The 13,887-nt window shown below is 45.6% G+C and overlaps 1 protein-coding gene across 2 annotated transcripts in view; it reads right to left on the bottom strand.

Moving 5' to 3' along the window:
- NRTN (neurturin) overlaps positions 1-13,887 on the bottom strand; it is a 161,395-nt gene that overhangs the window by 97,721 nt on the left and 49,787 nt on the right. Inside the window, exons 1-2 of one of the 2 annotated variants that reach the window (XM_069976634.1) lie at positions 13,392-13,629; positions 12,996-13,091 (exon numbers count right to left, since the gene is read on the bottom strand). The exons of the other annotated variant lie outside the window; for it this stretch is intronic. Coding sequence (XP_069832735.1) covers positions 12,996-12,998 — 3 coding nt within the window. The 5' untranslated portion in view covers positions 12,999-13,091; positions 13,392-13,629. Of the gene's footprint in view, positions 1-12,995; positions 13,092-13,391; positions 13,630-13,887 lie in introns of those variants that run through there. 2 annotated transcript variants of the gene reach the window in all.

Raw genomic sequence — 13,887 nt, 5'->3', positions numbered from 1 at the left:
TAAGTGGTACAAAGCTTAGTGGACCGCCCGTACCAACAGGATCGCCCGTACCAGTACAGAATCAGGAGACAAGCCGAGGTCACATGCACAGACAGAGAGCAGTACAGAATCAGGAGACAGGGCAAGGTCACACGCACAGACAGAGAACAGTACAGAATCAGGAGACAAGCCAAGGTCACATATACAGACAGGAGTGCAGTACAAAATCAGGTCTGCTACACATATAAAGCAGATTGGGAAGCTACATGTTATCACAGCTGACTGAAAATGCCTGTTTAAATCTCCTTCCATATTTTCTGTAGGAGCACCAGGCCGCACGATTAGCTTGACATTTCTGCCATTTTGCTGTATTTTAAGTTTCGGTTCTGTCAGAGTACAACTTGAAAGTTCATGTTGAACTTGGGTTTAGCAGTCCGGATTGCTGGTCTCTAATCATGTGGTTGTCCCACCACTGGTGTTTTTCTCTCTTTTTCTCTCAGCGTCGTTTCCCGCCGTACTGCGCATGCGCGGGTTCCCGAACACGTCGGCGCGGCCGCGACGCGGAACGCAAGCCGCCGGATGACGTCACTGGACCGCAAGCCGCCGAATCACACCCCTCTGGGCGTGATTACAGCCGAAGACCGCGACTACATACGCCCCCGGACCGTGAGTAGATACGCCCACGGACCGTGACTACATACGCCCACCAGGACTACATACGCCCACCCGGACTAGTTAGCAAAAATTTACATACAGCGCGTGACAAGAACAAAGTAAGATTACTGTCTCATTGAGGGGGGCACAGAGGTTACAGGGGCATATTTGGGAAGTGTGCTGGGTGATCTATCAGCACATATCCTTGTCTTTACATTGATTTTCGGGGTGATTGGTTCCCTTTAAATGTGTTGCACAGCTTAAGGTAGTGTGGACATGTCACTGGTAAAGTGCTCGAGGGGATGTACATCTCACCCAGGTTAATACATAGCGTGAGATGGTGAGTCCAGGAGGCATCTGTGCTCAGCAGTGTTATGCTGCTGAGCTATTATTTATTATTGCCGGGCCTGGACTTACATGGAATGGCAGGTAGGTTTTGGTAGTGGGACTTGCCATTCCCTTCCCCCCGATCCAGGTCAGGTTTTGGGGTCAGGTGTTTCTGACCCTAATCAGCCTGACAAGGTAAAAGCCCTGCAGAGGATGTTTGCTCCAGTGTTTGCTCTCAGCCAGGAGTGATCAGCCTGGGTGTCTGTTTGGGAGCAACCTGTGAACATAGCCTCTGCTGGAGCTAATACACACCTTGCGGTATTCAGGTGAAAGACGTCCTGTTTTCAAGTGTTAGATAGGTGAAGAAACCTTTTATTAAGTGCCTAGACGGGCAAGACCTTTTTGGTTTGTTTTATTCTTAAAGCACGGTGCTGCTGTGTTTTGTTTGATGGACTGTTTATGCTGCAAATAAACGCCAAGCTGTTATTTTACAAGTCCAAGTCTGCTGTGAACTGTGTCCAAACACACCATCCCCCGGGAAGATCCCTACAATTGGTGCTGCGGAGCGGGCAAAACGGTTGCTAGGGGCAACGGTGTGCATCAACTTGGCTACAGCTGCTTATGTCCTGGGTGAAGGCTTCTGCTTCACTCCAAAAACAGTCAAGCAACATGGAGGAGATGATGAAGCAGTTAATGCAAGTGAGTCTGCAACAGCAGCAGGCTAATATGCAACAGCAACAGGCTCTGGCAGAGGCTAACCTGCGCCATGAACAGGCATTGGCCGCACACCAGCATGCTAATAGGCAGCAAGAACAGGCTCTGAGAGACGCTAATCTGCGCCATGAACAAGCGATGGCTCAACAACAGAGACTTATTGAGCACCTGATAGCAAAGCAAGAGGCGTCTGCAGGTGCTAATCCCCAGCTGGTGGCAGCAGCCGCGCCAGAGACTTTGTCTGTGAGAAGAGCTGTGCAGCGAACACTACAAAAGATGACTGCTGATGACGATATTGAGGCCTACTTAACTGTCTTTGAGCGTGTGGCTGAGCGAGAAAAGCTACCCTCCACTGAGTGGGCAGAGGTCATTGCTCCCTATTTAACAGGCGAACCTCAAAAGGCCTACTATGACCTCAGTGAGCAAGAGGTCAAGGACTATCCTCGGCTAAGAGCAGAGATACTCGCCCGACTAGGAGTTACTGCTGCTGTCCGTGCCCGGAGGGTCCGCAACTGGAGCTACAGTCTGGACAAATCAGCGAGGTCCCAGATGTATGACCTGATCCATCTGGCAAGAAAATAGTTGGAGCCAGACACTTCTACTCCTGCACACATCCTAGAGAGGGTCGTGATGGACCGCTACCTCCGCGCACTTCCTGCCGATCTGCAACGCTTGGGGGGACAAGGCGACCCTAAGAGTGCCGACGAACTTGTCAACCTTGTGGAGAGGTTCCAGGCGACTGAGGACTACCTCCGTGATGTTCCTGCAGCACCTTCACCTCCCCGGAGTGCCAGACCTGTGCCTTCAGCTGGTAAGAGACTTCCATCTATTGGGGGAGTGTGGAGGGGTGCTGATAGAGGGAAGAGCGCTCAGGAGGCGTCTCAGGGGCAAAAGACTGGTGGTGGTCCCCAGTGGCTAAGTGGCCCTAAAAAGGACTCCCTGCCAAGGAGACCAGGCCCTATCCAGTGCTGGAGATGCCATGAGACGGGACATGTGTCTGCCCATTGCCCTCTTACCACTGAGCCCATGGAGTGTGACGCTAGCCAGCGTCAGTCGCTATTTGTGGAACAGTCTTTTGTTGCGGTCACTGGACTAGAGACTGAACCGCAAGTCTGCCACATTACTGTCAATAACTTCCCTGTTAAGGCGTTGCTGGACTCAGGAAGCCTTGTCACCTTGGTGCATGCCAGCCTGGTGACTGGGGACTTTGTGCCAAAAAGACATATGAGCGTCGTGTGCATACATGGTGATACAAAGGTTTACCCTATAGTACTGGCTAATGTCGGGACTGAACTAGGCACTGTACAATATGAAGTGGGTGTGGTTAAAAACCTTATGCATAATGTGATATTGGGGCGTGATTTTCCTTTGTTCTGGGCTCTATGGGGAAAACAACAATCCCCTGAAAGGAGTGAGGAGACCCCTAAGTCTATTGCATTACCCACGGTAAATGATAAAAATGTACAGGATGAAAATGATGCTTTTCCTTTGCAGGTCCTGGCTGGTGAGGAAGAGGCTCCTCCTACTGAGCAGAATGTTCCAGACTTAGAGGTGTCTAGGGATAATTTTGGTACTGCACAATTACAGGACCCCACTCTCAAAAATGCGAGAGAGCAGGTCACTGTTATGAATGGGTTACCTCAGGAACCAGAAGCTGAGAAAAAGTTTCCACATTTTTCTATGACTAATGATCTCTTCTATAGAGTCACTAAGATTAATGATGAGGTTGTGGAACAGCTTCTGGTGCCTAAGTCGTACTGGCGTCAGGTACTCGACATGGCCCATAATCATGTCCTTGGGGGCCACTTGAGGACAGATAAAACGCAGGAGAGAGTCCTCCAGAGGTTGTATTGGCCTGCGATTTATGCTGACATAAAAAAAATACTGTGAGTCGTGCCCCACATGTCAGCTTAGCGCTCCAGTGTCGCATTTTCGCAGTCCTTTGGTCCCACTCCCCATCATAGAGGTACCTTTTGACCGGATCGCAATGGACTTGGTGGGTCCCATTGTAAAGTCGGCTAGGGGACACCAGTACATTCTAGTTGTGTTAGACTACGCGACCCGCTATCCTGAGGCTGTACCCCTAAGAAACACTGCCTCTAAAACAATTGCACGGGAATTGTTTTATATGTTTTCCAGAGTGGGGATCCCCAAGGAAATCTTGACTGACCAAGGTACCCCATTTGTGTCAAAGGTGATGAAAGAGCTATGCAAACTGTTTAAAATCTCACACCTACGTACCTCTGTATATCACCCACAGACAGACGGGTTAGTGGAGAGGTTTAATAAAACCCTGAAACATATGTTAAAAAAAGTGGTGGAAAAGGATGGTCGTGATTGGGATCACTTACTACCTTACCTGATGTTTTCTATTAGGGAAGTACCCCAAGCGTCCACAGGGTTCTCTCCCTTCGAATTAGTCTATGGTCGTCACCCTAGGGGTTTGTTGGATATAGCGAAAGAGACATGGATAAGTGAGTCCACCCCATACAAGAGTGTTATAGAGCATGTAGCACAAATGCAGGACCGTATAGCCACTGTAATGCCCCTAGTAAGGGAACACCTCCAGAGGGCGCAAGAGGGCCAAAGCAGAATTTACAATCGTTCTGCAAGAATCAGGACATTTAGCCCAGGTGACCGGGTACTCATACTAGTACCCACTGTAGAAAGTAAATTCTTAGCAAAGTGGCAAGGTCCCTATGAAATTGTAGAGAAGATCAGTGAGGTCAACTACAAGGTGCACCAACCCGGTAGAAGGAAGCCTTTCCAAGTTTATCACATAAACTTGATCAAGCCCTGGAAAGACAGGGAATCCTTGGTGGCGACAAAGCCTGTTGGTCATCTGTCACCACCAATCCCTCCGGTCAGGATTGATGACACCCTATCAGTGTCCCAGAAGCAGGAAGCTAAGGAGTTCCTGCAGAGAAATAAAGACAAGTTTTCTGACCTACCAGGGCGTACGCATCTCATTAGTCATCATATTGAAACTGAGCCTAGAAGCAGAGTAAACCTTAAGCCCTATAGGATACCAGAAGCACGGAGGGAGGCGGTATCATCCGAGGTAAAACGTATGCTTGACCTAGGAGTCATTGAGGTGTCCCAGAGCGAGTGGTCCAGCCCGATTGTGTTAATCCCAAAGCCCAATGGAACTTGGGAGGTTCTGTAATGATTTTAGAAAGTTAAATGAGATCTCCAAGTTCGATGCCTACCCCATGCCCAGGGTAGATGAGTTGATAGAAAGGATGGGTAATGCCAGGTACATAACTACCCTCGATCTCACTAAGGGCTACTGGCAGATCCCACTCACTCCTAAGGCTAGAGAGAAGACTGCATTCTCCACCCCTGATGGGCTCTTCCAATACATAGTGATGCCATTCGGGTTACATGGAGCCCCTGCCACTTTTCAGAGGTTGATGGACTTGATTCTGCGACCACATCGTGATTACTCCGCTGCCTACCTCGATGATGTGGTCATTTTTAGCCCTGATTGGGAAAGTCACCTCTGTAAGGTCCAGGCGGTCTTAGATGCCATAAGTGATGCGGGGTTAACCATCAATGCAGAGAAGTGTGCACTAGCCTTAGAGGAGGCCAAATACTTGGGCTACATTATTGGAAGGGGGTTAGTGAAACCACAACTAAATAAAATTGAGGCAATACAGAATTGGCCTCAACCCCTCACAAAGAAACAGGTCAGAGCTTTTCTGGGTATTACGGGCTATTACCGAAGGTTTGTGCCAAATTTTGCTTCAGTTGCAGCCCCACTAACTGACCTGACAAAGGGTACAAAGTCCGCAATGGTGACATGGACTCCAGAGGCTGAGAAGGCTTTTCAAAGCCTTAAGTCTGCCCTGTGCCAACAACCTGTGCTAGTTACCCCTGACTTTAGGCGAGAGTTTCTAGTACAGACAGATGCCTCTAATACAGGGTTAGGTGCCGTCCTCTCACAGGTCGTGAATGGCGAGGAGCATCCGGTGAAGTACTTGAGTAGGAAGCTATCCCCGGCCGGGAAAAACTACGCCATTGTGGAGCGAGAATGTCTGGCAGTGAAGTGGGCCCTAGAATCCCTGAGGTACTACTTACTAGGCAGGAGATTCAAGTTAGTGACAGACCATGCCCCCCTAACATGGATGAAATTAAACAAGGAGAAAAATGCGAGGGTGACTAGGTGGTTTCTATCCCTCCAAAACTTTAATTTCATGGTGGAACACAGGCCAGGGAAATTACAGGCAAATGCTGACGCCCTATCAAGAGTACACTGCCTGTGGGGACAAAACGCTCAGCCCTCCGGTCTGAAGAAGAGGGGGGGGATATGTGGACATGTCACTGGTAAAGTGCTCGAGGGGATGTACATCTCACCCAGGTTAATACATAGCGTGAGATGGTGAGTCCAGGAGGCATCTGTGCTCAGCAGTGTTATGCTGCTGAGCTATTATTTATTATTGCCGGGCCTGGACTTACATGGAATGGCAGGTAGGTTTTGGTAGTGGGACTTGCCATTCCCTTCCCCCCGATCCAGGTCAGGTTTTGGGGTCAGGTGTTTCTGACTCTAATCAGCCTGACAAGGTAAAAGCCCTGCAGAGGATCCAGTGTTTGCTCTCAGCCAGGAGTGATCAGCCTGGGTGTCTGTTTGGGAGCAACCTGTGAACATAGCCTCTGCTGGAGCTAATACACACCTTGCGGTATTCAGGTGAAAGACGTCCTGTTTTCAAGTGTTAGATAGGTGAAGAAACCTTTTATTAAGTGCCTAGACGGGCAAGACCTTTTTGGTTTGTTTTATTCTTAAAGCACGGTGCTGCTGTGTTTTGTTTGATGGACTGTTTATGCTGCAAATAAACGCCAAGCTGTTATTTTACAAGTCCAAGTCTGCTGTGAACTGTGTCCAAACACACCATCCCCCGGGAAGATCCCTACAGTAGTCATGGGTTAAATGTTTTAGGAGGTGCAATAGGAGATGCTCTTTGCTCTTTCTCAACCTATTATCTATCTTCTTTCTCCTGCACCCACTCGTTCCCACCACTGACAGTTAGGCACACTAAAAGCCCCTGTAGGAGGAGTATACACTGGTGGAGGAAGTGCAGAGTTGTTCTAGGCTTATCCGTATTCTCAGAGAGGAATGACACAAAAGTCCCTACAGAAGTTAAGCCAGGGCCTGGCTGATGTCAGGACCCCTGTTGGACAGGAGTTCAGTTGAGTCTAGTCGCGGAAGTAAATAGATGCAGTTAGAGACCAACAGTTCTTTTACTACTACCGCTATATCTACTATGCAGTGCTAAGCACACAACAGAGAGAGTAGTCATTAAGGAATACCCTGACCCACGCCAGGCCAAGAGCAGGGCAATATCCTGACAAGAGAGGAACCATCGGACAAAGCAGCCATTACAGAAGGCCTACATATCCTATTGCGCAGTGCAGGTAAATGGGACACCTCGGACACCTAGCTGCACCAAGAAAACCACAGCTGTGGCTTGTACTAGGGGGCAGGAGGTGGTAAGACAGTCTATACATAAGTCCAAATAACAATTCACTATTGAAGATATCTCTAGGGTCCGGCAGAGTACATAGCTACACTGGGTTAGGGTTTCTCCTTCAAACTGCTCTCCTCTACTCTACATTCTACTCTAAAAGCACCGCTACAACTACCTTTCTTACTTCTTTTAAAGCACCTCCTCCAAGCACAAAGGTCAAGCACTCCAGTGTGTCAAAGTTTATCTATTCTGTGAAACATGTACTGCTATACTGAGAAGTCTTACAGTAAAGGTGTTCTATTTTTATACTACTGTCATCTTTTATCGTCACTGGCACCTATACACACAACTGCACACCTTGGGTTATTTTTCCCCCTTCTGTGGGTGGCGGTACCGACAGTCAGGGTGGGTAAGTTGCCACTCAGGACTGCCGTGACAAGAGCCCTAGAGACCCCCAACAACCTAGCAGGTTATCGACCATTTGGGGAACACAGCCAGCCATACAACAAACAGGTATCAACATCACACCTTTGTGCAGGAATAGCACTGGCGTCACAACACTATCACCTCCGGCTGAGCTTATAAACACCAGTACCTCTATATAACCTGGTACCCAGAAAAGTAGCCTACCACAATAGTAATCAGAATAAATCCCTGGATCAACATTCTTACAACAGAAATCTGGTGCCCAAAATGTGTAATATTATATTTCCAGGCATCCAGGCCTCCTGTTAGACATCACAACATCTTTCATGTCTTCACAATTTTTATGGCAAAACTGGCATCATATTACACAGGGCCTACTTTGCTATTCGCCACCCCCTTAGCTCAAGGGTCAGAACTATTTCTTAATGTTTCATCAGGTTCAGAAATGCTTTTTTACACCTCTGAATTTAACGCTAGGCAGCATGGTAAGTTACAGTGTATTGCTCCTTCACGATGGAACATGGTGAGGTCTGGAGTATGTTTATATGTAGTTCTTAGACACCATCCAAGAGTCACATACATGACCCCTTTAAGTTATTTATAGCTTCTATGGGTGTTTGTTAACACTAGGAAGCTGAAAGTGCAGTTGGCTACAGACTTGTGTTTATGGCTTATTTATATTCCAGTGGACAATACTTGTAACCAGACGTATATATTACTCCTGCACTGGGGAATTATCACATATCATAAAATACAACATTAAACAGCTACTGCTTCCATTCCCCGAGGATTGAGCACATCTGTAACTGAACGCTGCCAGTAAGGCTAGGTTCACACTGCGTTTTCAGCATCCGTTTAACGCATCCGTTTTTTGCAAAAAACGCATGAAAAACGGATTGCAAAAAACGGATTCATTTGTGTGCATCCGTTTTTCCATTGACTTCCATTGTAAAAAAAAACGGATCCGTTTTTTTTGACGGACCAAAACGGACAAAAAAACGTTGCTGACCCTATTTTTCTGGACGTTAAAAAAAACTGATCCGTTAAACGGATGCTGAAAACGCAGTGTGAACCTAGCCTAAGCAGGGGATCCTGACACCTTCTCATACTTTCTCACCACTACGTGTAGAATAACTTGGTGGATTACATAGAATATTTATAGGGTTGCTTACACACCTGCACATGTTCACCTCACTGTATCACACATGGTCACTGCAACAACTGGAAAATCATCAATATCAAACACCACTTTATATTATTGAACTGAAGTTTTTTTTTAGTAATTTTATATTTGTATATGTCTATTAAAAGGCCTCTCTTCTAATAGAAGCTTTGAAGCTCCCCATGAACTAACAATTGTTTTGCTAGAAAATCCCCTTTAATGGTAATTCCTCCCCCTTCATCCGGCTATATTGTAGTGTATTTTATAGCATCTACATAAAATATTAATGCCGACATCCTGTACTTTAATGTCTTTTAAGATGGGGATTCTTATATAGCTATGGATTTTAACAACCGTCTCTTTCTTTTAGAATGCATTTGCGGAAAGTCTTCATACAGCTACACTATTGTCCGCTGCATATTGTATTCAGTTCTAATGCATGTAAGGGTTCCTTTACACATCTCCACACTTTACAATTTATATATAACAGCACAACTAATACAACAAGCAATTTCTCCAAATATACTACAAAATGCCTAAATAGGATTCCTTATAAAAGCAGTCATGTGTTTGAACCAGGTCTTGTCTCAACCAGCAAGGCCTCATTAGTTGCATCAGATACGTTTAAGGTAAAATACATCAGATTCCTGGACTGGTTTACTTCACCATGACGTTAGATGACAAGTTAGAAATATGTAAGACGTAAGAGTAGCCCAAAAAGTTACGAGAATAGATAATTACCTTGCAAAATGTTACAGAATATCCTTAGAGGTACACTTTGCAGATTCAGAATTAATGTGTTTGGGCTGCTGTGGAAACATCCTAAGCATTTGTTAGTTCTGTGCATAATTCTTTTTAAGTCTCTTGTACTCCACTCTTAGGTGCTTACAATGTTTTTAACAGCAACCCAAAGTTCCAACTGCAGCAGTGTCTGCTCACAGGCGTATAATAATATTTATTGGTATAGCGCCAACAGATTCCGCAGACTCTGGGACTGGTACACTTTAAAGGAGAAGTCCAGTGAAATTTTTTATTAAAGTATTGTATTGCCCCCCAAAAGTTATACAAATCACCAATATACACTTATTATGGGAAATGCTAATAAAGTGCTTTTTTCCCTGCACTTACTACTGCATCAAGGCTTCACTTCCTGGATAACATGGTGATGTCACTTCCTGGATAAAATGGTGATGTCACAACCCGACTCCCAGAGCTGTGCGGGCTGTGGCTGCTGGAGAGAATGATGGCAGAGGGATGCTTAGTGTCCCTCTAGTGCCCTGTGTCCCTCAGTGATCCCAACCATCATCCTCTCCAGCAGCCACAGCCCGCACAGCTCTGGTAGTCGGGTCGTGACATCACCATGTTATCCAGGAAGTGAAGCTTTGATGCAGTAGTAAGTGCAGGGAAAAAAGCACCTTATAAGCATTTCCCGTAATAAATGTATATTGGTGATTTGTATATCTTTTGGGGGGTTATACAATACTTAATAAAAATGTTCGCTGGACTTCTCCTTTAAAGGAACACTGTCTATATTACATGGAAGCTATCACCAGCTGGCGACAGATTTCTGTGGAAAAATATTGTTAAAAACCCTCAAGTGACTGCAAAAAGTGAGAAGATGGCAGCAACTTCAAAAAGCAAGATGAGGGCAACAACTGCAAAAAGCAAGATGATGGCAGCAACTGCAAAAAGTGAGAGGATGGCAGCAACTGCAAAAAGTGAGAGGATGGCAGCAACTGCAAAAAGTGAGAGGATGGCAGCAACTGCAAAAAGTGAGAGGATGGCAGCAACTGCAAAATGCGAGATGATGGCAGCAACTGAAAAAAAAAAAAAGAGGATGGAAGCAACTGTAAAAAGCAAGATGATGGCTGCAACTGCAAAAAGCCAGAGCATGGCCGCAACTGCAAAATGCCAGAGGATTGCAGCAACTGCAAAAGTAACATGATGGCAGAAACTACAAAAAGCAAGATGACAGCTGCAAATGCAAAATGCCAGAGGATGGCAGCAACTGCAAAAAGCGAGAGGATGGCAGCAACTACAAAAAGCCAGAGGATGGCAGCAACTGCAAAAAGTGTGAGCATGGCCACAACTGCAGAAAGTGAGAGGGTGTCAGCAACTGCTAAGAGCGAGAGGATGGCAGCAACTACAAAAAGCAAAAGGATGGCAGCAACTGGAAAAAGCGAGGGGATGGCATCAACTGCAAAAAGCATGAGTATGACCGCAGGCATTGAGGCTTTGCACTGAGGTTTTGCATTCTAAGGCCATGTTCACACAACATATGTTTAGTATAAATCATGGCCGTTGTTGCATTTTGCATCAATGGCCGTGATTATGCTAAACATACATTGTATTTGAATGAATGGAAGCCCGTCTGGAGCGTATACACACAGTTTTCTGTGGTTGCTATTCATTGAATAGTCGCCGCACAGACATCTCAGTTCACACAATGTAACATGCGGCTCCGGCCTCACACTCCATTGTGTGCTGTGGTGAATTGGGATGCGGACGCACACAAATTTGCCCGAATCCGAATTCACCACAAATGAAGATCATCCAGCCACTACTGCAGTGATCCGGTGTAAACATTTCACATCAATCAATCACAGTTAGGTTTTCTTTTTTACCAGAGTTGGCAGCTAAGCTGTGATTGGTTGCTGTGGGCAGCTTACATCAGTCTATATTTTACCCCCTTTGTTAAATCTACTCCTTTGTGTTGAAATGGAAAAACTACTTGTTATATTGTGTTGACCTATTTCAACTGTTCTTGTTGGTTTGCTGTAAACAGCTGAACTGTTGTAAATTTTGCGAATAAACCTAATTTGTGGGTTGAAGCACTTTTGTGGTAGTTCAGAGTCCAAGTTCAATGTAACCCTCTACTGTGTAAAGGAAATCAGCATCACTACCTATTCAGAAGAGGTATAGTGCACGGCTCCACCCCCAGGGCACCACATTGCCTCATTAGCATGAAGATATTTTGCATATATCTACAGAACAGTGCATACAAGTGCACACCAGCTAAAGTCTATGGAAAAATGTCAGTCTGTGCACACATTGTAAAAAACTATTCTTGCACAGACTGATATTCCTCTACAAACTTTAATGTAACACATTATTAGATTCAAAATACAGCTGTTTTATACCTATTTTATTTTACTGTGGTATATTGCTTTTCTTTTACTGCCATTCTTGGAAATCTCTGTGTTAATAATAATATTATTAATAATATTTATTTGTATAGCGCCAACAGGTTCCGCAGCGTTTCTGTGTTCACATGACTCCGCACCCTAACTTAGGCTGGGTTCACACTATGTATATTTGAGGCTGTATTTGTGAGGCTGTATAGCAACCAAAACCAGGAGTGGATTGAAAACACAGAAAGGCTATGTTCACATAATGTTGTAATTGAGTGGATGGCCGTCATTTAATGGCAAATTTTTGCTGTTATTTTAAAACAACGGCTGTTATATTGAAATAATGGCAGTTATTTACCGTTATATGACGGCCATCCACTCAATTTCAACATTGTGTGAACAGAGCCTTTCTGTGTTTTCAATCCACTCTTGGTTTTGGTTGCTATGAGGACCTGACTTGAGGACCAAATACTGCCTGAAGTATACAGTGTGTGAACCCAGCTTTAGGTTAATAGATAGTAAAATATTGTAGATCTTTTATGCTGGCCATTAAAGGGGTATTCCGCTCACATTAAACCTTTAATATGATGCTGCCTTTGAAAAGAACGTAACAAACAGTCTATTCTTACCAGTGTCCTCCCAGCTCCACTTCCAAGACAGCGTAGTGACAGCCTGCACAGTCAATCACTGGCCGCAGCGTTTTCCCATCTCTGTCAGTGATTGGCTGAGCCGGCTGTCACTGCCAAGATGGGTCTGTCACAGAAGTGGAGCAGGGACCAGAAGATGACATGGACGACACTGGGGGAGTGGGGAAAGTCGGGAGTTGGGAAGAATTTTTTAGCCCCTGTAATGGGGCAATTGGTACTGGCCTCATGAGGGTTTTTGCTTTTCTCTGGATCAACACAGTTTCTGTAGGTTGACCTTGATGGACTTGTGTCTTTTTTTAAACTTATTAACTATGTAATTACTGTATATAACCAAACCGTGCACATAGAATTGTGTACTCATATACTCCATCCTTTATTTTACTTTCCATTATCATCTAGTCACCTTTTGCAAAGTTTCACTCTAAGTTAAAGGAGTACTCTGCCCCCCCCCCCAAAAAAAACCACAGACACACACAAAATATATACTTACCATCCCTCCGATGATGATCGCCGTTCAAATTTCCCCGCCATCTTCCGCCGCTATCCTCACTTCTGGGTCCGGGTGCAGTGAATGGGAGAGAAAAGGCTGGAGGAAGGAGGAAGGAGACCAGCTGTGAGGAAATCGACCCAAGATGGCGCCCAGGAGAAGGGGACGGGGTTGACAGTGATTTGGTATATATACTCTATTTAACTTCCGGTGGGGGGGGGGGGGAGGGGAAACGGGGCCAGACAGCTCACTAACACACATTACAAAGTTATATAACATAGTAGTAATAAAACACGGGCACAGCAGGCTTGTCCAATAATCCCCCAACAGTCTCTCGGTGTAAGTGGTGCTCCGCACAATATGCAATAAATGTATCAATAAAGAAAGAGAAGTCCTCACCATATTATGCCTTGGCATCACGACAATCACCATCACTGGCCGACAGGGCCGGTTTTAGACTAGATGTGGCCCTGGGCAAAGTTGAAGGTGGGGCCCCAAATACTGAAATATTTTAGCAACAATTTAAGGTCCCTATACATTTGACTCTTTTGTTGGTGGTACCTGTTGCTCCTGGTAGGTTCGGCCATCAGTGTAAGGTGTATGGGGCTCTCTGGACAGTCCTCTGACAGATGATATCAGTGGACATAGGGGATCAAGCTTGATGGAAAAATCAATGCCCAACCTCTTTGTTCTCAGAGAGATAAGCCGGCATCAGATCTGTCTGGCTTTCCCCTCTCATAGAGAACACAGGAACACTCAGATGTGCCAAATTTCTGTGTATGGGGAGGACGGGACCAGATGGGAGAGATAATTGTCAGCTGAAGGATTGTTCAGCCAGCAGTTATTGGAAGTGTACGGCCACTTTTAAGGCCGTATTACACGGCCTGATATTCCG

The sequence above is a fragment of the Dendropsophus ebraccatus genome, chromosome 7, assembly GCF_027789765.1.
Source record: "Dendropsophus ebraccatus isolate aDenEbr1 chromosome 7, aDenEbr1.pat, whole genome shotgun sequence".
In the NCBI taxonomy this organism is placed as follows: Eukaryota; Metazoa; Chordata; class Amphibia; order Anura; family Hylidae; genus Dendropsophus; species Dendropsophus ebraccatus.
The sequence above is the reverse complement of the archived record's forward strand: the minus strand, read 5'-3'. Positions and strand labels throughout refer to the sequence as shown.